The sequence below is a fragment of the Pristis pectinata genome, chromosome 10, assembly GCF_009764475.1.
Source record: "Pristis pectinata isolate sPriPec2 chromosome 10, sPriPec2.1.pri, whole genome shotgun sequence".
In the NCBI taxonomy this organism is placed as follows: domain Eukaryota; kingdom Metazoa; phylum Chordata; class Chondrichthyes; order Rhinopristiformes; family Pristidae; genus Pristis; species Pristis pectinata.
Window position 1 is genome coordinate 79,558,438 of NC_067414.1, and position 25,552 is coordinate 79,583,989.

At 44.9% G+C, this 25,552-nt stretch overlaps 1 protein-coding gene across 1 annotated transcript in view; it reads left to right on the forward strand.

Annotated features, from left to right (window-relative positions):
- LOC127575346 (protein FAM110C-like) overlaps positions 1-23,934 on the forward strand; it is a 115,952-nt gene extending 92,018 nt beyond the window's left edge. The window contains exon 3 of the mRNA XM_052025161.1: positions 19,598-23,934. Coding sequence (XP_051881121.1) covers positions 19,855-21,162 — 1,308 coding nt within the window. The 5' untranslated portion in view covers positions 19,598-19,854 and the 3' untranslated portion in view covers positions 21,163-23,934. The remainder of the gene's footprint in view (positions 1-19,597) is intronic.
- Positions 23,935-25,552: the final 1,618 nt, after the last annotated feature.

Genomic DNA, 25,552 nt, shown 5'->3' on the forward strand with positions numbered 1-25,552 from the left:
GGCACTCACAGCATACACAGTGCTCTCTCTAAAATATATCCTCTGTCAGAAATATAATCTTACCACCAGACACTCCTATTTCAAAAGGAACCAGTGGCTCAGCAGTAAAGTTTAATTAACTGTTTGTGGAACATTGCTTATTTCAGTTGAAAAGGTTGATGTCCATATCACACTAGTTCCTGCTTTTGCCTCAAGAAGAATAATTATAGAATATAATGCAGAATCAAGTAAAATCTCAGATCTAGATAAGAATGAGCTTGTCTACAAAACCAGCTACATGTGGAGAAACAAAGGACTGCAGATGCTGGAATCTGGGTGAAAAACACTATGACGCTGGAGGAAATCAGCAGGCCAGGCAGCATCCGTGCAGAAAAGCAGGCGGTCAACGTTTCAGGTCAAGACCCTTCTTCAGGACTGAAGATAGGAAAAGGAGAAGCCCAATATATAGGACGGAAAATCAGAGCAGTGATAAGCGGACAAAAGAGGGGAGGCAGGGTGGGCACAAGGTGGTGATAGGTAGATGCAGGTAAGAGATAGTGATAGGCAGGTGTGCAGGGGAGGAGAGGAGAGCAGATCCACCGGGGGATGGGTCAAAGGTAAGGAGCGATCTGCATCTCCCTGTTGTCAGTCACTTCAACTCCCCCTCTCACACTATCACAGATATGTCAGTCCTCGGCTCCTCCACTGCCAGGAGGATTCCAAGCACAAACTGGAGACCTCATTTTCCATCTTGGAACCTTGCAGCTTGATGGCATGAATATTGAATTCTCCCACTTTAAGTAATCCCCAAACCTCTTCTCCCACTAGACCCCCCACTGCCACCATGTCTTTCCTTTTCTTCCCTTTCCTAGCCTATTTCTCTTTTTTCTACCCACCCTTTTTTTTCTCTCCTTACCTTTGACCCATCCCCAGGTAGATTGCTCTCCCCTCCTCCCCTGTACACCTGCCTATCACTATCTCTTACCTGCATCTCCCTATCACCACCTTGTGCCCACCCCACCTCCCCTCTTTAGTCCACCTATCACTGCTCTGTTTTTCCCTCCTATATATTGGGCTTCCTCTTTTCCTATCTTCAGTCGTAAAGAAGGGTCCTGACCCAAAATGTTGACTGCCTGCTTTTTTCCACGGATGCTGCTTGGCCTGCTGGGTTCCTCCAGCATCATCGTGTTCTTCAGCAATTGTGCAGATGTTGAATTGTGACTTGGCATGAAATGGCCATTGGGGTTTAGCTGCCTGTTATCAAAACAGTCAATTGGCAATTTTGTTGAAAACTATATTGTCACTTCATCCAACTGAATTAACCAGCATGTCTCTGGAAGAAACTTGTTGGTAAATATCACTGGTCCAGTATCTCTGTTAAATAAAAATGAGGTTATTCATGCCCAAATTGCATATTCACCAGCTGAGGAACCCTATGAGGTTAAATGTGGCAGTCTAAAACCTGCTCACAATGTTGCATTGCTGCACTCTTTGTGTTATTTCACTAACAGGTTTCCCATTCAACTTACCAGAACGATGGAGTTGCTGTGTCTTTATGGATAAAAACTAAACATTGTAGCGACTCACCGCACCGGCATCGAACCGGCTCCCGACATCCCAACGTCGTCGGAGGCCCCAATCCAAGATGGCGCGGGGCCCTCCTTCTTCCCCAGCGTTGGGCTGGGAAAGCCCGCACACGGGAAGGTCAGGTGACCGCGCGTGACGTCAGCGCGAGAACTGTAGCACGGGAAGTTTTCGGATATTTCGCCCCTGTCGAGATTCGACCTCTGATTTTGGAACCAGCGACTCTGTGTCTTCATTTCATAGTGTGTAGCTAGCCGCTACAACATCACTGAAAATCAGGACTTTCCCAATTCAGTCAATGCACCGTAAACTGTCAAACCACCTGTCTGGCTATTTCAAGTATGGAGTCTCATTCTTTTAACCCTTACTTGTTGTCGGATGTCAAAAAGGATCATTTGTAGCTGCACGCAACGCGCTACACAAGGAACACACGGAGACAGAGAGTACTGAATTCAAAAACCTTTACTGATTCCAAAAAGCATGCAAAAACTCTCTACCCAAGGGCCCCTGCGACCCATGGGGCGGAAGTGACGTCCAACTGTCCCCGGAGAGTCCGCCCCGAGTGGGTAGTTCAAAAAGCGCTACCGCGTGTCTGCCCGTGGCTCCCGATGGCAGTTCGAGTCCCATGTGTGCAGGACGCCACACCACCCCCCCCAGGAACATCCATCGGGGGAGTGGAGCCCCTAGTCCGCGTGGCTTGCGTGGGTGGCCAGTGACGCCCACGCGGTGCGGGTACCCTCACTGGTTGCTCAATGTCCAAGTGCGCCGATTTGAGGCGGTCCACTGTAAAAGTCTCTTCCCGGCTACCCACCTCCACGACACACATGGATCCGTTGTGCCGGATCACCTTGAAGGGTCCTTCGTACGGCCGCTGTGGAGGTGACCTGTGCATGCCCCTGCAAGTAAAAACATACTCACAGTCTCAGAGGTCTTTAGGGGTGAAGGATGGCATGGGACCATGCCTGGAGGTCAGGACCGGTGCTAGGGTCCCTACCTTGTCCCACAGCCTCATTAGTACTGCTGCTGGAGTTTCTTCTGAACTTCGGGCCTCTGGTACCAACTCGCCCGGGACCATCAGGGGGGCGCCGTAGACCAATTCCACTGAGGAGGTGCCCAGATCCTCCTTGGGGGCTGTGCGGATGCCCAGTAGGACCCAGGGAAGCTCATCTGTCCAGTTGGGGCCCCTGAGGCGCGCCATCAAGGCCGACTTGAGATGCCGGTGGAATCGGTCTACCAAACCGTTGGACTGGGGATGGTATGCTGTGGTGTGATGCAGCTAGGTGCCCAGGAGCTGCGCCAGTGCTGTCCACAAACCAGACGTGAACTGCGCCCCTCTGTCGGAGGTGATGGGAGGCCGAACCTGGCGATCCAGTTTGCAATGAGCATCCTGGCACAGGTCTCAGTGGACGTGTCTGCGAGCGGTACGGCTTCCAGCCATCTGGTGAACCTGTCTCCCATGGTAAAGATATATCTGGCGCCCCAGGAGACTGGCAGGGGGCCGTCAATGTCCATGTGGATGTGTTGGAACCTCCTGAGCGTTGGCTGGAACTACTGGAGGGGAGCCTTCATGTGCCGCTGGACTTTGGCAGTCTGGCAGTGTACACAGGTCCTGGCCCAGTATCCGACCTGTTTACGCAAACCGTGCCAGACAAATCTGTCCACTACCAGCTTGATGGATGCCCGGATGGATGGGTTGGCCAGGTTGTGCAGCGTGTCGAACACCCGGCGCCTCCAGGCTGTTGGTACCACGGGTCGGGATTTGCCGGTAAACACGTCGTACAGGAGTCGATCCGCTGCCGGGCCGATGGGGACATCCTCCAACTGGAGCCCCGAAATGGCGGTGCGGTGCCAGGATCTCGGTGTCCGACCGTTGTGCTTCCGCCAGTGCTGTGTAGTCTGTTCCTGAGGACAATATGCCCGCTGAGTGGAGGCAGGGGCGAGACAGTGTGTCGGCGATGACGTTGTTCTTCCCTGCGATGTGGCGGACATCCATGGTGAATTCTGAAATAAAGGACAGGTGCCTCTGCTGCCGAGCCAACCATGGGTCTGATACCTTGGCTAGTGCGAAGGTGAGGGGCTTGTGGTCCGTATACACAGTGAACTCCCTTCCCTCGAGGAAGTACCGGAAATGCCGGACAGCCAGGTAGAGCGATAGCAACTCTCTGTCGAAAGCGCTGTACTTCACCTCTAGTGGCCGTAGGTGCCGGCTGAAGAAAGCAAGTGGTCGCCACTAGCCCTCGACGAGCTGCTCCAGGACTCCACCGACTGCCATGTCGGAAGCATCGACTGTGAGTGCCGTGGGCACATCGACTCTCAGATGTACTAGGAGGGCCGCCTTTGCCAGCACTCCTTGACCTGCTCGAACGCCTCAGTGGACTCCGTGTCCCATGCCACCTCTTTGGCCTTGCCGGCCATCAGGCTAAACAAGGGTCTCATGATGTGTGCTGCCGCCGGCATGAACCAATGATAAAAGTTGACCATCCCTACGAACTCCTGCACGGCCTTGACCGTGCTGGGCTTGGGAAACTGGCGGATGGCCTGGACCTTGTCCGGTAGGGGAACTGCGCTACGTCGGTTGACTCTGTGGCCCAAGAAGTCGATCTCCATCAGCCCGAACTGGCACTTCGCTGGATTGATTGCCAGTCCATGGTCGCTCAGGCATTGGCAGAGCTGGCATAAATGTGCCACGTGCTCTTGGTGCGAACTGCTGGCCACCAAGATATCATCCAAGTAAATGAAAACAAAATCCAGGCCGCGTCCCATTGAGTCCATGAGCCTTTGGAAAGTTTGGGCTGCATTCTTGAGACTGAAAGGCATCCTCAGGAATTCGAACAAGCCGAATGGGGTGATGAGGGCTGTTTTGGTGCACTGGGATTTGATGGTATCCCCTGACCAGGTCGATTTTTGAGAAGATGGTCGCTCCGTGCAGGTTCGCCATGAAATCCTGGATGTGGGGTACTGGGTATCTGTCGGCGGTTGTGGCATCATTGAGCCTTCTGTAGTCTCCGCAGGGCCTCCATCCTCCTGCAGACTTGGGTACCATGTGCAGCGGGGATGCCCACGGGCTGTCTGAGCGGTGTACAATTCCCATCTCTTCCATCTTACGGAACTCCTCCTTGGCGAGGTGGAGCTTGTCGGGTGGGAGCCTGCGAGCTCGGGCATGCAGCGGCGGTCCTTGCATGGGGATGTGGTGCTGCACACTGTGCTTGGGGTTGGCCGTGCAGAACTGCGGGGTGACTATGGAGAGGAATTCCGCCAACACCCTGGCGAATTCATTACCCAAGAGGGTCACAGAATCCAGGTGGAGGGCCGGTAGCCTGGCTTCTCCTAGCTGGAAAGTCTGGAACATCTCGGTGTGGACCAAACGCTGGCCTTTTAGGTTGACCAGGAGGCAACTGGCTCGTCGGAAATCTACCCCTAGTAGTGGCTGTGACACCGCTGCCAACGTGAAAGTCCAAGTGAAACGGCTGGACCCAAATTGCAGTGGGATAGTTCGCGAGCTATACGTCCAAATACTGGTGCCATTTGCAGCGGTGAGTTCGGGGCCTGGGACCGCATTACGAGTGTCCATGTTCGGGGGGGATGTACGCTGACTTCGGCTCCGGTGTCTACCAGGAAGCGCCACCCGGAATGTCGGTCCATCTTTGGGAGTGTCCCATCTTTGGTGATAGAAGCACCATTGTTCCGAACCTTCGTCCTTTCCCCCCGTGGGTCTCGACGGCTTCGGTTGCAGGGCCTGGGCTCTGGGGCGCGCACTCGTGGCTAGGCCGATGGAGGCTGCTCCACATTGCTTACTCTGCCAAAGGACGTCTGCTTTAGCCGTGACCCTGCGTGGGTCACTGAAATCCTCACTCGCGAGGAGTAGGCGAATGTCCTCTGGCATTTGCTCAAGGAACAACTGCTCAAATAAAAGGCACGGCTTATGGCTGTCCATGAACGCCAGCATATCATTCATGAGCTTGGATGGCGTGCGGTCGCCCAGACCGTCCATGTGTAGGAGCCACGTGGCTCGTTCACAGCGGGAGAGTCCGAAGGTACGGATCGGGGCGCCTTAAGCTTAGTGTACCTGTCCTCCATTGGTGGCTGGCATAGGAAGTCGATGATTTGGCCTGCCGTGTCCTGGTTGAGCGCGCTGACCACATAGTAGTACCACATGGCGTTGACTATAGTGTCTCTGATATTGAACTGAGCCTCAGCCTGCTCGAACCAAACGTGGGGCTGAGTGGCCCAGAAGGTCGGGAGCTTCAGAGAGACCATGCTGTGCGAGTTGCTCGAACTCATGGCTGGTCGCTGAGTCACCAGCTCCAGATGCCGTCTGGAACATTGGGGTCACCAATGTAGCCGCAAGCAACACACTACTCAAGGAACACGCGGAGGCAGAGAGTACTGAACTCAAAAACCTTTACTGATTCCAAAAAGCGCGTGAAAACTCTCTACCCAAGGGCCCCTGCGACCCGCAGGGTGGAAGTGACGTCTGACTGTCCCCGGAGAGTCCGCCCCGAGTGGGTAGTTCAAGAAGCGCTACCGTGTGTCTGCCCGCGGCTCCCGATGGCAGTTCGAGTCCCGCATGTGCAGACCGCCACAAATTATTCTTTTTTTACCTTTTATCTCATTCTTCATTCTTCCTTTTCCCTCATTTTATTTCTTTCTCTACCTGATTTGAAATTGAATTCATGATTCCAATGTACACTGAATTCAGAATCTGTGTTGATTGGTCAATTAGATTGAAAAAAATGATAGAGCTGCTTATCTGCCCTACAAAAAGCTATTTCCTATGCAAAACATGGAATTTAAATTGGTAAGTGCAGGACAGAGGCAAATCTACCTGGGAGGAGATGTTGACATTGTCCATTCACCAACTGCAGCAAACTTAGGCCCAATGTGTACGCATTATCTTTGTGCATGAGAACTCTCAGTCATTTCCTTTTCCTTGTTGCCCTTCCCCCACCACCCCTGCCAACACCCACTAATCAACTGAAGCATCTGCCGTTTTTTGCTTTTAGCTTTAATTTTATTCTCTTTGCTCTAATGCAGTCACAGAACCTGCATACACAATATTAACTGGGAGCTCGCTGCTGTGAGGGATGCATTTCTGGAGGGCCATCTTTTAAATGAGATATTAAATCAAAACTCCTGCCTACTCAGGGTTCAGTGCAAGCAAACTTCAGAAGTGGAATCCATGGTGTTATTTTGTGTGTTTTGTGCAAGTGACTGAGGTTGAACTTCTATAATCTGGAAATTATCATCACAGATATCACTGGTGTCAGTAACATTATTGAGGTGACTGGAAATAATTGCCTGGATTGTGGGATTTTCCATGATGCAAAACTTAGCTTCTAGCTTGGGACTGACATTCTTCTTTACTAAATTGGAACTGGTTTGGATTTATTCCATGTCACTAAGCTCAAGAGAGTAGCAAATTCCTCTGCCTGAATTGTGCCCAGATGTAGTGAGAGACTATCATTTGCTCTTTTTTTACTTTTAACTTAATTTCTCGAGAAACATATTTGCTGCTTCCGCCCATATCTTTAGGAAGAAGCAATATGAAAGAAAAACTTACATTCATACAGAGCATAAACAATGAACCTGAAAGTATGTGATCAACTAGTCTCTGACAAGTTTATCGTGGGCCACATTCATTTCAGTATTTCATATTCCTAAATCTTATTCAAAGGTGATATTCTAGTTGTTCTAACTGGGCCTGTCAGAAGGCAACTCATTCATACATTGTGTTAGAAATATGTACAAAACAACAGAAAGCTCTGTTCATCTTTAATATGTTTTAGTGAACCTTAAAGTAACCTGACACCATTAGTGATACTCAGCAAAAGGAAAACAATTGTTCGAGCTTTGAAGGATCATTTTGAAATCATTTCAATTATTTCCTACATCATAATCCTTTAATCTCTGATTTATTTTTAATCCAACCTTCAGTGACAAACATCTACCAAAACATAAACTTTTTCCCAAGTAAACATTTCGCAAATAAGGGTACTTTTTGTCAAAAAATATTGTTAACTGTTATAACATGAAAACGCCAAAGGAAAAACTAGCCATTTATTTGTTTTCAGTACAGCATTTTTTTTAAATTAACAATATCAATCTATTTTCTGTTTGATTTTAGTACAAGTTCATCCTTACATAAAAATGACTTGCTGAATGCAAAAATAATACTGAAATATCTGGAAGAAATATTTCTGAACTGACTCTCGAATGTGTTTCAAATTCACTGGTGTATCAGCAAAAATAGGACCAGGAAGTATTTTGTGGCAAAACTAAGGTCAGAAACTACTAGCCAGACAAATCCAATGATATTGTGACCAGAACTTTCCAAAACTTGCCTGATCAAATAGCACAACACTAAAGGGCAAACAGAAATCTGCTGTTCCCTCAAGATAAAGAATCTCTCCAGTGACTATTCACCAAATCGCTGAGCAAATTTATGGACAAGACCATTTCTTCGAGAAAAAAATGAACATAGAATTGTGTTCAAGACAATATCTATCAGTGATTAGGAGAATTAAACATGTTGCTCAGTCATTGACGAGATTGACTCACAGACCAGATAATCTTGTTTACAGTTTATCCCCATGGTCACCCTGGTTTTAAACTCTCAGAAACATTTCCCTCTCCCACCCTCCCTGCAACTTTACTTGCTTCTTTTGTTTCCTTTACAATTCTGACAAAGAGTTTCCAACCCTGAAATGTTGACAAATTTACACTAATCCTACATGAAGCACATTTTACACTCCCTACTTTCCCTTCGATTCCCCCCAGATTTTTCACCTAGCTGAACATCAGGGGGAATTTACAGTGGCCAATTAACCTAGTAACCCACATGTTTTTGGGATGTGGGAGGAAACCAGAGGATCTGGATGGACTCTTCAGGCTTACCAGGAAAATGTGCAAACTCCACACAGATAGCACCAGAGGTCAGAGTCAAACCCAGGTCACTGGAGCTGTGAGGCAGCAGTTCTACCAGCTGTGCCACTGCCCTGCCTTCAATGTCTAAGAACCACTGTTACGATTTCCTTTGATCACCGAGCCATCTTTCAATGTTCATTTTTCTCAACACTTTCAGTGGAAGTAGGCACATTGAGGCTGCATGTCCAGCTCAGGAAAATTATTTCTTGAGTGTTAAACCTGCAGGTGCGCCTTTTAGTATCTGAAAGCATGTTTAAATTGTTGTAATTACCATTTTACATGTGTCCACAATTGAATTCACAATTTCAAGCAGGAACTTATTAACTTTGCATCTAGATTTATTTTCATTCATTCAACAAAATAACCTTCAAGACCTTCAACTTCCTTATCATTTCAGCTTGATCAGATATTTACTCAGTAATGTGTCATCATGAGAGTAAAGAAGACCAATTCATAATGACAGGCAATCACATGATTAATTTTACCATTTGAGAGTTGGGTCAGTTAAGGATGATCCTGTCAGGATCCTATTACATTAGTGCTGTTTTGGTTCAGAATTTACAGAGTGAACCAGCACCCTTTGTTAACCTGTGTGGAAATTTGCATATTCTCTCTTGATCACATGATCTTTGGGATGTAGGAGGAAACCAGAGCAAGATCAAAAGATCTTGCTCCGGTTCCTCCTACATTCCAAAAGATGCGCGAGTTGGTGTGCTAATTCCAGTAACTACCACTGGAATAACTGAATGGTAGAGAATCATGGTGGAGTTAATGGGCATGGGAGAGGGTTAGATTACAGGGAAATAAGTGGTAGAAGGGATTGTTCTGCAAGATGGGACAAATGGTTGCATCCTATGATGTAAATAGAAATAAATATGAATGCATCACAAAATAATAACTCCAAAGTACTAAAGACAGAGTTGCAGACCATGGTTTTACACAAAAAGCAAAAAAAAATGCAGAAGCCTGAAATTTCAAATGTAAAGAGAGAATGCTGAAAATACTCAGCATGCCAAGCTGCATCTATAGAGAGAGAAACAGAGTTAATACTTGGGGTAAATGACCTTTTATTTTCTGTTTTTAATTACTAGTTTTCAGTTCTCATCTCTGAGAATTGGGCTGGAATCCAACACATTCTGATAGATCTCAACCTTGGGAAAAAGACTCTCACTGTCTACCCTATCCATGCCCCTCATAATCTTATAAATCTCTGTAAGGTCACCCCTCAGTCTCCTACACTTCCGTGAGAACACTCCCAGTCTATCCAATCTCTCCTTGTTACTAAAGCCCTCCATTACAGGCAACATCCTAGTGAATCAGTTCTACACCCTCTCTATTGCCACCACATCCTTCCTGTAGAATGGGAACCAAAACTGTACATAATACTCCAAGCCTTTCTTAATGGTGGGGGAGCCCAAAACTTGAGGATATATATTTAAGGTGAGAGGAGAGAAATTTAAAGGAAGTCTGAGGGGCAAGTTTTTCACACAGAGGGTGGTGATTATATGGAACAAGCTGCTAGAAGAGGTGGGAGAGGCAAAAGCAATTACAACATTTAAAAAGCATTTGAACAAGCGCTTTCATAGGATAGGGTTAGAGTGATACAGGTCTAATGCAGGCATATTGGATCAGTACAAATAGGCATTGCAATTGGCATGGACGAATTGGGCCAGAAGGCCTGTAAGTCTTATATAACAACATCCAATCTCAAATGGGCAAATAGATACATTGCATCAGTGAGAAGTTAAGGCAGAAACCAAAACCACTGTCACCCTGTATCAAAGTACCAAAGTATCAAAGGTTAGTTTTGGAATCCTGTGTTGAGCTACAATATATACTTCAATCATGGCAGGTATGCTGCAGCATGTTGAGAATCTGCTGATCTTTGGTTTTCAATCATAAATTTCCATGTGCAGTTTTGTGTGTTTTTTTCTGCAAAGTCTCATATAATCAAATGTAAATAGGTTCAGCTGCAATGCACTTTTAAGATGTTGAATGTAAAGCATTAAAACTTTTCTCAATTCTATTTGGCATTCTTTTGATAGGTCATACTGAGAGAAAGGAGTCTGGTTGAGAATATGTTAACCAGCTTGGAGATTCAGGGTCCAAGTCCATAGCTCCCTGAAAGTGGCTGCACAAGTTCATACGGTAGTGAAGAAGGCATATGGCATGCTTGCCTTAATTATTCAAGGCATCAAATTCAAGAGTCAGGAAGTTATGTTGTAGATTTATAAAACTCTGGTTGGGCCACAACTGAAGTATTGCATTCAGTTCTGGTCGCCCCATTATGGGAAGGATGTGGATGCTCTGGAGAGGGTGCAGAAGGTTTACCAGGGTGCTGTCTGGATTAGAGGGCATGTGCTATGAGAAGAGGTTGGACAAACTTGTGTTGCTTTCTCTGGAGCGGCGGAGGCTGAGGGGAGACCTGATTTAAGTTTATAAGATTATGAGAGACATAGATAGAGTGGACACCCAGGGTCGAAATGTCTAATACTAGAGGGCATGCATTTAAGGTGAGAAGGGGTAAACTCAAAGGAGATGAGTGGAGCAAGTTTTTTTACACAGGGAGTGGTAGGTGCCTGGAATGTGCTGCCAGGGGTGGTGGTGGAGGCAAATAGGATAGAGGCTTTTAAGAGGCTCTTAGATAGGCACATGAATATGCAGAGAATGGAGGGATATGGACCTTGCATAGGCAGAAGGGACTAATTTAGTTAAGCACTTAATTACTAGTTTAATTAGTTCGGCACAACATCATGGGCTGAAGGCCCTGTTCCTGTGCTGCATTGTTCTATGTTCTATGTAAGCTGTAATTCAACACAAGTCTACATCACAAATCCAATCATCTAAGTGAATCCCAAAGGAGCTTTGGTCCTCTGACCACAATCCATGAGGATAGAGTATTCAGATTCTTCGGACAAAAGTACTATTGCCATTCTTCAATAATCATCTTCTGCAGGAGGAAGACAATGCAGTGACAGGCAGAACTATGTTCTGAAACAAACTGCAAAATTGGGTGGTTACATGATATATAGAAACGCTCCCAGAAATATGAAAAGAAGTATCATTTGTTCAACAGGACTTGTTTCAAAGTCTATTGCATGCTTACTGAAAGGCCACGGGTACTCCATATTGAACATATCCCACAAAGTATTTTGCTGGAGAACAGAAACACATCTGGTACCGATAAACACTCACTCAATGTATCTCAGTATGATTACTGGAATACAAAGCAGCTGCAAGTGAATCTTTTCCATTGTAGATTTCTCCCACATTGCACATGGCAGTAGCCAGCTGTTGATCATTTACCTGCCAATGGGGTCTCAATTTAATTCATTTTCTTTTTGTTCAACTGTCTCCAATGTCTGTTGACAATACTATTTAACATGTCGCTGCTTGTAATAGTCACAGCCTATTGAAGGAAAACTTGAGTTGTCACTTAGAAATAATTGTTTTAACTTATTTTGTAAATCATTAAAGTCAAAGGGAATAATGTGTTTGCATTGGTGGTATTTAATGGGATTGAAGAGGTTTGAGGAAATTTAAATGTTACCTTGGCATTTACATAAAACGTTATCAATAAAAAAAGGTTTTCAAGTGAAACGGACATGAACAGGAAATGCAGGGCAGTTTGCACTGTTTGAGGATAAAATGTCTCAAAGCATGCAAACCAATAAAACTGCTTTAATGACGGTGATATTTTCAATGTCCTTACAAATGGCAATGCTTCTGCTTTATGCCAAACTTAAAATAAGAATGTTAGAATGCAATTGCACCTTTCATGCTCCATCTCAAAACATGCTTTCTAAAGGAGATGTAAAATCATGTTGATTTATTATAGAGTCAAAGAGCAATACAGCAAGAATACAGGCCCTTCAGCCCAACCAGTCCATGCCGTCCACAGTGCACACCCACCTAGTCCCAATTTCCTGTGTTCGGCCCATATCCCTCCAAGCCCCGCCCCTCCATGTACCTATCCAAGTGCTTCTGAAATGATACTATTGTACTTGCCTCAACCACTTCCTCTGGCAGCTTGTACCATGTAGTCAACACCCTCTGCATGAAAAAGTTGCCCTTCAGGTCCCTTTATTAATCTTTTCCCTCTCACCCCAAATTTATGCAGCCTAGTTTTGGACTCCGCTACCCTGGGAAAAGACTGTTACCATCCACCTGATCTATGTCTCTCATAATTTTAAACATTTCTATAAGGTCGCCCCTCATTCTCCTACGTTCCAAGGAATAAAGACCTAGCCTGGCCAACCTCCCCCTATGACTCTAGTCCTGGCAATATCATGCTAAATCCTTTTTTGCACTCTTTCCCGTTTAGCCACATCTTTCCTATAAAAGGGTGACCAAAACTGTACACACTACTCCAGTGCAGCCTCACCAATGACTTATACAACTGCAACATAATGTCCCCACTCCTATACTCAGTACCCTGACTAATGAAGGCTAACATGCTAAACGCCTTTTTCACCACCCTGTCTACTTGTGACACCGCTTTCAATGAACAATGCACTTGTACTCCTAGGTCTTTCTGTTCCATCACACTCCCCAGTGCCCTACCATTAATAGTGTAAGTCCTACACTTGTTTGACTTTCCAAAATGCATCACCTCACACTTATCTGTATTGAAACCCATTTGCCACTTCTCGGGCCACTTCCCTAACTGTAAGATTCCCCCTGTATTCTATGATAACCTTCTTCAGCATCAACAACACCTCCTAATTTCATGTCATCCACAAACTTACTTATTATTTTAAAGGATAGCATAATTTATCGTACTTTGGCCATTTTGAAAAATCTGTGAAAAAGATTGTTTAGTTGCCTTGAACAATATTTTGTTCAAGGCAAGAGTTTGGTCACTTACAGTGTTTAGTTGCCTTGAACAATATTTTGTTCAAGGCAAGAGTTTGGTCACTTACAGTGATATTCCACTTTTCTGTTTCTTGGGTCACCCAGTGACATGCAAAACCTTTGACCACATTTTCAGAACAAGTTAGAAACATAGAAACATAGAAAAACTACTGCACAATTCAGGCCCTTCGGCCCACAAAGCTGTGCCGAACATGTCCCTACTCTAGAAATTACTAGGCTTACCCATAGCTCTCTATTTCACTCAGCTCCATGTACCTATCCAACAGTCTCTTGAAAGACCCTAACGTATCTGCCTCCACCACCATTTCCGGCAGCCCATTCTACGCACGCACCGCTCTCTGAGTAAAAAATTTACCCCTGACATCTCCTCTATATCTACTCCCCAGCACCTTAAATCTATGTCCTCTTGTGGCCACCAATTCAGCCCTGGGGAAAAGCCTTTGACTATCTACCCTATCAATACCTCTCATTATCTTATACACCTCAATCAGGTCCCCCCCTCATCCTCCAAGGAGAAAAAGCCAAGTTCCCTCAACCTGCTTTCATAAGGCATGCTCCGCATTCCAGGCAGCATCCTTGTAAATCTCCTCTGTACCCTCTCTATGGCTTCCACATCTTTCCTGTAGTGAGGCGACCAGAACTGAACACAATACTCCAAGTGGGGTCTGACCAGGGACCTATATAGCTGCAACAATACCTCACGGCTCCTGAATTCAATTCCCCAATTGATGAAGGTCAATACACCATATGCCTTCTTAACCACAGAGTCAACCTGCGCAGCCGCTCTGAGCGTCCTATGGACTCGGACCCCAAGATCCCTCTGATCCTCCACACTGCCAAGAGTCCTACCATTAATACTATATTCCGCCAACATATTTGACCTACCAAAATGAACCATTTCACACTTATCTGGGTTGAACTGCATCTGCCACTTCTCAGCCGAACTCTGCATCCTATCCATGTCCCTCTGCAACCTCTGACAGCCCTCCAAACTATCCACAACACCCCCAACCTTCGTGTCATCCGCAAACTAACTAACCCACCTCTCCACTTCCTCATTCAGGTCGTTTATAAAAATCACAAAGAGTAAGGGTCCCAGTACAGATCCCTGAGGTACATCACTGGTCACCGACCTCCACAGAGAATATGACCCTTCAACAACCACTCTTTGCCTTCTGTGGGCAAGCCAGTTCTGGAACCACACTGCAATGTCCCCTTGGATCCCATGTCTCCTCACCTTCTCCATAAGCCTCGCATGGGGTACCTTATCAAACGCCTTGCTGAAATCCATATACACTACATCTACTGCTCTCCCTTCATCGATGTGCTTAGTCACATCCTCAAAAAATTCAATCAGGCTCGTAAGACAGGACCTGCCCTTGACAAAGCCATGCTAACTATTCCTAATCATATTATACCTCTCCAAATGTTCATAAATCCTGCCTCTCAGGATCTTCTCCATCAGCTTACCAACCACTGAGGTAAGACTCACCGGTCTATAATTTCCTGGGCTATCCCTACTCCCCTTCTTGAATAAGGGAACAACATCCTCAACCCTCCAATCTTCCGGAACCTCTCCCGTCTCCATCGACAATGCAAAGATCATCGCCAGAGGTTCCACAATCTCTTCCCTCGCCTCCCACAGCAACCTGGGGTACATCTCATCCGGTCCCAGCGACTTATCTAACTTGATGCTTTCCAAAAGTTTCAGCACCACCTCTTTTCTAATATCTACATGCTCAAGCTTTTCAGGCCACTGCAAGTCCCCACTACAATCCCCCAGATCTTTTACCATGGTGAATACTGACGTAAAGTATTCATTAAGTACCTCCGCTATTTCTTCCGGATCCATACACACTTTCCCACTGCTGCACTTGATAGGCCCTATCCTTTCGCATCTCATCCTCTTACTCTTCACATACTTGTAGAACGCCTTGGGGTTTTCCTTAATCCTGCCCACCAAGGCCTTCTCATGTCCCCTTCTGGCTCTCCTAATCTCTTTCTTAAATTCCTTCCTTTTAGCCCAGTACTCCTCCAGATCTCTAACATTACCTAGCTCTCTATACTTTTTGTATGCTTTTCTTTTCCTTTTGACTAGATTTATCATAGACTTTGTACACCACAGTTCCTGTATCCTATCATGACTCCCCTGTCTCATTGGAACATGTCTATGCAGAGTTGCAAACTAGCTACCGGAGACATGAGACTACTCTGGAATATCATCCAAAGCCAAAGAAGGGCAAATGTAGTGCATGCCATATCTATTTATTTTAATACAATTGGGAGGGATTCCCTGCATAAATTTAGCGCTACATTTGTCATTAATCCCTGATGGTGTTGGGTTGGGCTGTTAATCAGAGTCACTCCGCCAGCCCTGATTCTACAGAGAACAGGTTGCAGAATTAGCAGCACACTGAAAACAGTATCTCTGAGTGAACTCTTCTCCACTTGAAATTACTGATTAATTAATTACAAATTTGTTTTGATTAAACTGTACCTGAATCAGGGGAAAAAACTGTCAATAAGTTATAAAAACAGAAGTTTAAATGGAAAAACTTGACTTATCTACTGCCTTGGCAATTAATGAGTCTTTGGTCCTGGGACTGAATGCGAAGCAATCACCTCAACTTTTGTGCTTAGTTTTGTTGAATGTCATTGTAGTAATTCTTATCCTTCTGCAAGGTAGAGTCATGAAATCATAAAGCATGGAAACAGGCTATTTGGCCCAATTTATCCACCAGTATTTTATCCCAATTTATCCCAACCCCCAGTACTTGATCCATAGCCTTCTATGCCGAAATGATTCAAATACTCATCATTATTTCAACAATCATATTTTCCTTTTAGATCCAATTAACATTGTTACGATTAAAAACAGGATTGTGAATTAACTTCATATTTTAAAGATATTGATTATGATAATGATAATGATTAAATCCGGAGAAGTGCAATGCCATATTATGTACATTCTAAGACCTCTATAATGCATGACTGTTGTAATGACCTTCCATGTACATGGCCAAATTAAGCCACATCAACAAATTCTACTGACAGAATGATCGACAGATTGCACATTGTTGTAACAAAACAAAACACAAATGAGTCTCACCTATGTTTTACTACATTTAGTTCATCATCTCTTGTTGAAGTATGTGTAGGTGAGCATTTTGGGTCCAGTGACCATAATGCAATTAGTTTCAAGATAATTATGGATAAGGATAGGTCTGGTCCTCGAGTGGAGGTTCTAAATTGGAGAAAGGCCAATTTTGTGGAAATGAGAAAGGATCTAGGTAGGGTGGATTGGGATAAGTTATTTTCTGGCAAGGATGTGCTCAGTAAATGGAAAGCAGATGAAGGTAAGGCTATGGATGTTGTCTACATGGACTTTAGCAAGGCCTTTGACAGGGTCCCACATGGGAGATTAGTTCAGAAGGTTCAGTCAATGGGTATCCATGGAAAGGTTGTAAACTGGATTCTAAATTTTCTGAGTGGGAGAAGACAGAGAGTGGTTGTGGATGGTTGTTTCTCAGATTGGAGGCCTGTGGTGTGCCTCAGGGATCTGTGTTAGGGCCATTGTTGTTTGTTGTATATATCAATGATCTAGACGATAATGTGGTAAATTGGATTAGTAAGTTTGCAGATGACACTAAGATTGGAGGTGTAGTGGACAGTGAGGAAGGCTTTCAAAGATTGCAGAGGGATCTGGACCAAATGGAAAAATGGTCCAGAAAATGGCAGATGGAATTTAATGCAGACAAGTGTGAGGTGTTGCATTTTGGAAGGACAAATCAAGGTAGGACATACACAGTAAATGGTAGGGCACTGAGGAGTGCAGAGGAACAAAGGGATCTGGGAGGTCAGATACATAATTCCTTGGAAGTAGAGTCACAGGTAGACAGGGTTGTAAAAAAGGCTTTTGGCATCCTGGCATTTATAAATCAAAGTATTGAGTATAGGAGTTGGAATATTTTGGTGAGGTTGTATAAGTCATTGGTGAGACCCAATTTAGCATATTGTGTGCAGTTCTGGTCACTGAACTACAGGAAGGATATCAGCAAGATTGAAAGAGTGCAGAGGAGATTTACAAGAATGTTGCCGGGTCTTCAGGAGTTGCGTTATAAAGAAAGATTGAGCATGTTAGGACTTTATTCCTTGGAGTGGAGAAGAATGAGGGGAGATATGATAGAGGTTTATAAAATGATGAGGGGCATAGACAGGGTTAATGCGAGTAGGCTCTTTCCACCTAGATTAGGAGAGATAAGCACAAGAGGACATGGCTTTAGGGTGAAAGGGGAAAGGTTTAGGGGGAACATTAGAGGGAACTTCTTCATTCAAAGAGTGGTGGGAGTGTGGAATGGGCTGCCATCTGATGTGGTAAATGCAGGCTCGCTCTTAATTTTTAAGAGTAAGTTGGATAGATACCTGGACGAGAGAGGTCTGGAGGGGTATGGGCTGGGGGCAGGTAAATGGGACTAGCAGAATAATGTTTCGGCACAGACTAGAAAGGCTGAATGGTCTGTTTTCTGTGCTGTAGTTTTCTGTGGTTCTATGGTCCCGGGCTGTGGAAATTGACAGCTATCGATATTGGAATTACTTAGTTTGGGTTCCATCAAAACCATATACCTTCAGACCCTGACCTTGGTCCAAACATGTAAAGTTGAAGTCATTGAAAATATCTTGAGCGTGCAACAACTCCCAAACTCATCCACCAGGGTGGACAAGGGGAGCAGGTGCATTGGAACACTACCACCGAGAAGTTCTTCCACATCAAGCTGACTTAGATACATATCATCTACAACTTACCGTCACAATGGGCATCTTATAGAGCTGCTGCTGCCTCACTGCCCCAGACCTCTGGAGCTGCCCGTGTACAGTTTCAATATTCTCTCTGTGATTGCATGTGTTGTCCCAGCTGCTCTGGTTTCCTGCTGCTCCAGTTTTATTCTCGATCACAAAATGTGCAGGTTTTACTGAAATGCTAATTTTACTTTGTTGCTTCACATATTTATGTTAATGAATGACTAAGAGTAGTGCGATGTGCAGAAAAGGTATTAAAAGGTAGGCTAAATATTTCCCCTTGATTTGTTATAGGGTTGTTTTCAAAATTCACAGAACAATAGCAAAACACAACATTGCAAAGCAACATGCAGGTATTTTTGAGAGCATTTAAATTGTATTTGTTTCCCTAATTTCACCCTTATCCCAGTCAAATACAAACAAAAGATATTGAATTAGTCTTGGGGATGGCTCAACTGACCCGATATCTTCTTTAAACAGTTATCCGTTTGCACGTCTAAATGGAAGAAAACTAGTAGCAGGCAATTTAACCATTGGGGATGCTCAAGTTAGGTCCCTGTCTGGGGGGAGATTTTCTCTGTGTATACAAGTACAGATAGCCAACAATAGCGATGTTCATCCCTAATATCAGTTCACATATGTATTTTCCAGCAAGACATTAGCATAGCTGACTTATAGTCATTCTAACCAAGATCAGTTAACAAGAGTACAGAATGGACATTCACCTTGAGTGTTGACATCTTGTTACTTACACTCTGAGCTCAATCACATCCTTTAAATTTAACCTGATGTTTGCTTTTAACGTTATATTAACTTGCAACTTATCCTAACATAATGAGAATAAATCACTTGATTTATTGATCCAAATAGATTGATAATGGTCTGTCCCAAATTCTCCTGTGTTTTCACTGTGTTCATTCCCCAGGAAAATACCGGCGCAGTGTTTCCTGGAAGAGAAAGGCTCATACGCTGATCACTCCAGCCTATCTGAACGTTATCAAATAAATAATTAGCATTTCTCATCTGGTATGAAATGTCATGCTAGCAGTGGCTAAAGTAGAAATTCCTTTATTCTTTATTTTAAACATAAATGCTAACCCATTTATATTAACTAGATTAACATCGACACATAACAGAAAGATTTGATTAACAAACATCAGATTAACCGACGTATGTCCCAGATCTTTATCTGAAAGTAAACTTTCTCTTCTCGTTTACAAAAACAGTGAGCTTTGTGTATTTACCATTGGCTTGTGATCATTTACTCTTTGCTTGATTAAAGTGAGAAAGGAAAGGTGAGAGAGCTGGCAGAAAATATTCTACGTAAACATTAATTCGGGTTTGTCCTTGTTTGAGTCCCACCCCACTTGTATTTTACACAGCTCGCTTGCTCCCAGATGATGTCATGGAGTCCTGATTTGCTGTGTTTCATTTGCAGGAGGGACTCGGCCCCGCGGCAAGGTGAATCGGTTGAAAGAGAGTCAGCACTAGCAAAAAGAGCCAGTGACAGCAACTCTTGGTGTGTGTCAGCGTCGAGCACACGGGCCCGGACTGTGAATCGTGGTTGCGAAGTTAGCGACAAGCAAGGAGACAAACAAAACATAAGGTCGCAAGAGCAGGAGAGTTGAACGTTGTGCAAAAGGTGTGTCTGCCAGACTTTGGTGAACGTGAAGACTGCCTGTGGATCAGAGGAGGATGCCGAGCGAACTCTCGGCCCCTGCAAGCATGCAGTCGGAGGTGAGCCCCTCTCTGCCCCTCAGGCTTCTCACCAAGGGTCCCAGCTACCTCCGCAGTCAAATGGAGGGGGACAGGCGGGGTCGGCCGAGCGCAGTGGAGAGACTGGCAGCCGACAAGGCCAAGTACGTGAAGAGTCAGGCGGCGAGGGGATGCAACCTGGAACCCAGTGGTTTGGGCAGCTCTGCCTCCGAGGAGGACAGCAGCTGCGGCAGCGGCGCCAGCAGCAGCATGGAGACCTACCTGGGCCCCAGCAGCCGCCGGCAGACCGGGCAGCAGGAGCTCCAACCGAGCATCGTGCGGCGCTCGGGATCCAAGAGGCAGCTGAGGCCCGACTCGCTGGTCATCTACCGGCAGAAGTGCGAGTTCGTCCGGGGAGCGGCGGCCACCAGCAGCAGCCGGAGCTCCAAGGGCAACCGGAGCCTGGTCAGGAGGCTGCTGCCGGGCTCCGGCGGCCGGGCCGACAGACAGCAGCATTCGGCGACGGGAGCAGCAACATGTGGGGGAGAAGGATCAGCAGATGGTACAGAGCCAGCACCACCCCAGGGAGCACCAGCACCCCAGGGAGCACCCCAGGGAGCACCAGCACCCCAGGGAGCACCCCAGGGAGCACCAGCACCACCCCAGGGAGCACCCCAGGGAGCACCAGCACCACCCCAGGGAGCACCAGCACCCCAGGGAGCACCAGCACCACCCCAGGGAGCACCCCAGGGAGCACCAGCAGCACCCCAGGGAGCACCAGCACCCCAGGGAGCACCAGCAGCACCCCAGGGAGCACCAGCAGCCCCCCAGGAAGCACCAGCAGCCGCAACACCCCAGGGAGCACCAGCAGCCACACCAGCAGCACCCCAGGGAGCAGCGGCCGGACGCACCAAGGAGCCACTGAAGCGGCGGGGAGGAGGAGCGGGGCTGCAGCGCTCGCACTCCGACTTGAGCTGCCGCTACTCCCGAGCCTGCTCGGGCTTGGACAGCTTCTTCGAGCACTGCGGACTGGAGCCCGAGGTGATGGAGGCTCTGGCCAGGGAGAAGTTCGCCGCTGCCTCCGACAGCCTCGTCCTCAAGTTCCGGAGCGTGAGCAGCCCGGACTCGGAGAGCGAGCTGTCCCAGCACAGCAGCACCAGCGGTGGCAGCGAACGGCTCCGGGGGCAGAACAAGCCCCCGCCCTCTGCCCTCTCGGTCATCGAGCGCAACGCCAGGGTCATCCAGTGGCTGTACGGCTGCAAGAGAGCCCAGGAGTCCAAGGGCAAGGCTGCGGCTGTCCTGGTGTAGAGCAGGAGTGTCCCTCGGGGGCACGGCATGGTTCCTTCCTTAAACTCGGCTGCCTTACATCCCTTTCGGGATGTGGACGTTCCCGTAGACCCGTCTATGCATTGTGAGATCAGAAAGTGCCTTAATGCGAGGGGTGAGAGTGGAAAGGAAACTCACTGTTGGAATACTGCAGCGAAACCAGCAAGAACTGGGAGCAGATGGGGCGGGGAGCGGGGTGCATCTGAGGGAAGAGAAGCTAATTTCAGATGGGGTTGGTCTTTCCTGTCCCCAACCACCCCTCTCCTTACAAACGATAAAGAGACACCACCCACCCCGCCTATAGCGTGGGAAAAAGTTTTTTTCAAAATGCGGTGACTACTTTGTGATAAATACTCTGATAGCCTCTGTTCAGTGTTTTGAGGAATACAGACTCGGGTAATGTGACTTTGTTATATTTAAATCAGTTATCTCATGGAGCGAAGAGAGAAGTTGAATCTTACAATTAACTTGACGAGTCTGCCAGATTTCAATTTTCATTGTCTTCATGAAAAGAGCTGGCAAAACTTTCACGACTGTTTGCAAATACCACAGTGGTATAATTCACTGTCTGAACTGGTTTGATTACAGACTCATCCCTTTCAAATCAAGTAAAATGATTTGTAACTTCATTTTACTTCAAGACAATGTTAAAGTTTCAAATATTCCCTGATCTTACCTGCCACCTAGATTGAAAATTTTATTTTTTTATATTATAGAGATTAATTTTATTTTGTGTGTTCAATACAAAATCTTTAAAAAGAGAATGTTCATATTGTCACCTACAAAAATGTTCTGTTTGGATCATTGAAGTTTTTAAAGAAATACTTTAAATAACGGAAGATTAATAGATCAAACCATACAAAGTAAGCTCTATCACAATGGTATCACCTCACTTCCATGTAAATTTGAGTGAGGTGGACCAACAATTCCAATGCATATCTGCCACAGGCCACAAAAGCAAGTAGGTTTTCACACCAACAATATTTTGCAGCAATTTAAAAATATAATCTGATGCATTTTAACTATCTTTTTAAATTCCTAAACAGTAAAGCAAAACATTTTCAGGGCTGTGGGGGAAGAGCACAGAATTGCAACCGATAGGATTGCTGTATTTACTTAGACCCAGCTTCCTAGCTTAGTTTGATGGGCTGAATGGCCTCCTTCTGTACTCTAAAAAGTCTATGGCTCCATGAAAACATTTTTTTTAATGCTGGTGTCAGTTCTGTATCCTATTTTCCCACCAGTTGAAAAGGGTGGTGATGTTTCTAGTTTCTCATAGTTACTTTGGGTCTAAGCACTGGAGAGAATTGGTATGGTTCAGTAATTGAGTAGACATGGTGCTTGCACCTCTACCAAAGGCAGATTTGAACTTTAATTATTCAGTTTTATAGGAATCAAATGCACACATCTCACCATGCTGCGACACAGTCTGATGGTAGGTAATCCCAAGAATCTTTGAGGTTACTTGGAAAGCTTTGTGTTGTTGACATCACCCGGGTACACCCATGGAGGTTTGAACTTGGAATGTTCAGATAGTTTAAATTTGATCTCAAATTTTGTTTCTGCCAGTTTCTTTAACGGAATATATTGCTTTCACGTACTGCTCCAGAGAAAGCTTTGTTTATACTGAATAGTGGAGATGACAAGATATTATTGACATGTCTACCTGAGGTCCATCTGAGAAGAATTTGGACCAGGCCATCCAGTGTCACAAGGGATTGAGTCACATGATGGATTACCTCTATTTTTATATATCATCTGTCAGAAGGTTGGCATTAACACTCGAAATTAGTGATTTGTGTGAGTTTACTTCAATGTTTACTAACACCAGCCACCTTCCAAATTTTGAACACAGGTGTTATTGAAGAGTCTAATATTAATTCTGCTGTATTCAAAGCACACAAATTTAATCATTCAGGTAACTAAACTAGTGGCTGCAAGTTCAAGACAGGCATCCTTTAAAGACATTTATTGCAAATGTGCAGCCCCAGATTGACCTTCTCGCATCTTTTGGTGTGAATGCCTGTTGAAAGAATTTGCTATTAATGTGTTAGGGGAGAGCACAAACTAATTCACCAGACTACCAAACTGGGGGTTTTCGTGTTTATAGCTCTCAAGTGTATGACAGCTTTACAGCAGTGCAGTTAACCAGATGGGAGAAACTATCAACACTCAGTATAAGAATGCTTTCCACTGCCTGTAGAAGTGAAGAAGTTATCCTTTATATTCTGATTGTACAAGGCCTGATAAATGTGTCATCTTAGATATAAAAATCAAAAAAATTGCAGATACTGGAAATCTAAAACTAAAACAGAAAATACTGGAAATACTCAGGTCAGGCTGCATATGTGGGAAGAGGAATGGAACCATAGTTTCAGGTCAGAGACCCTACATACCCTGTTCTGATGAAGGGTCTCCAACCTGAAATGTTAACTGTTTCTCTTCCCACAGATGTGGCCGGACCTGTGGAATACTTCCAGTGTTTTCTGTTTGTGTCTTCTTGGACCTTTGTCGCTGTTATTGATACCAGTTTATTAATTCCAGGTTTTTTGAATGGAATTCAATTTGTCAAATTTGCTCTGTACCGTTAGCTGCTAAGTCACAGAACCATGCCCAAAATGTCGTTACTGTTCATGAGCCAGTATGTGGGAGATTTGCATGAGGCTTAGGCAGCCAGCTGGCTTCTGTCTCCAACCTGTTCTGTCTCAGAATGGAAATTTAATGTGAGCGGAAAAAGCAGGGGTAAACCATGCCATGCGAAGTCTTTTGCTTGAAAGCTCCTTTAAACAGCTGAGAATTGTTAAAGGTCAAGCTATGCAACCTACAACCTTGATTGCTGGAGGTATCACCTTTCACTCCACATGCTGATTGGCGCCCATATGCTGTGTTACTTTGTGGCTGTGTATTGAGGGCAAATTCATTTTGTTATATAAATAGTCACTGAAGTTACCTTGATTGTTACCTTTTTTCTCCCTATGGATAGATTTTTCTGTCTGCAAACTGTTGTACCTTTCAAGACTGACAGTTGAATTTCTCTCTGCTCTAAGTCTCTAAAAGCTCTTCAGAAGCTTTCTGTGCTGTCTATTTAATCTTTCTGTTAGATAATTTGTAAAACAGATGCTGGATTTTGCCCCAAGAGACAGAAAGCCATTTGTTTATGCTAAAAGATGTCACTTAAAGAAAAATGAACCACCTTGAAATTTATTTAAGGAGTACTTGCATCAATTAATGTCTGGGAGATAACGAATACTGTAAAATTCATTCATCACTTACAGTTTTAAAACTGTCCTCAACTTTGCCATTTTAATCTAAAGCTACACTAAAAGTTAAGAATAGAACTAAGAAGACTGAAAATCTTCATGTATGTTGTACATTGTCAGTATGGATTCATATCTCAGCTTTTCTTGAACTGCTTTCAGCTTGAGGTTATCTTTCCTTAACCTGATGGGAATCTTGTTTTAGTCTCATTTTGTATTTTTAAAGCTGGAGGTATTTTATTTCTCTTGACCAGAAAATAATTGGGCTGCTTCCATCACAGCATATTTGCAATCATTAAAACATGGAATATGTAAATAGGGTACAAACTACCCTGCAGTTTCTGCAAGCAGGTGCACATTGTCCTGCTTCAGGTTTAACAGTGGAGAGATAACCTTGGCTGGTCTCCTAGAAGGGGTCAGAGAAACGCTGCTCATCCTCTCTAAATATAAGGTTTCCATTTATTTAAGTCCTCTCCTCCTCACCCTTTGCCACCTGCAGTGTAATTTTTATTTGACTTTCAACATGTTTTTTTGTAGGAAATAATTCTGGCTGGGAAGGATGAATTAAAAATAATTTGTCACCAGAATTATTCCAACTGTTGGTTATACATATGGGTGATCTGATATTTTTAAATGAAAAACTATGCAAGAATTGGTGATTGTGAAAGGAACACTATACATTGATAAAATTAATCAGTATTTTAGATTATAACAACATACACCAAACAAGTAAAGCTGCTTTATGTAAATAATTTAAAGATGTGCTTGTATAATATTCACTAATAAAATAATATTTATATAAAAAAGTATCATTTTGATCTTTCTACTCTGAGTATGGCCAGGTGAGTGCCCTTGGGTTTCTGTAATATGCTATTTGGTTAGCAACTACTGGTAATGCAAATATAGAGTCATAGAGTTGTACAGCACAGAAACAGTCCCTTTGGCTCAACTCGTCCATGCCAATCAAGGTGCTTTCCTGAGCTGATCCTATTTACCTGCTTTTGGTCCATATGTTGTTACTTTCTGCTTAATCCAGAGAGTAGCTGGAATGTGAAACAGATTGACAGATGAAGTAAGTAGTGCAGACGTATTTAAGGAAAGCTAGACAAATACAT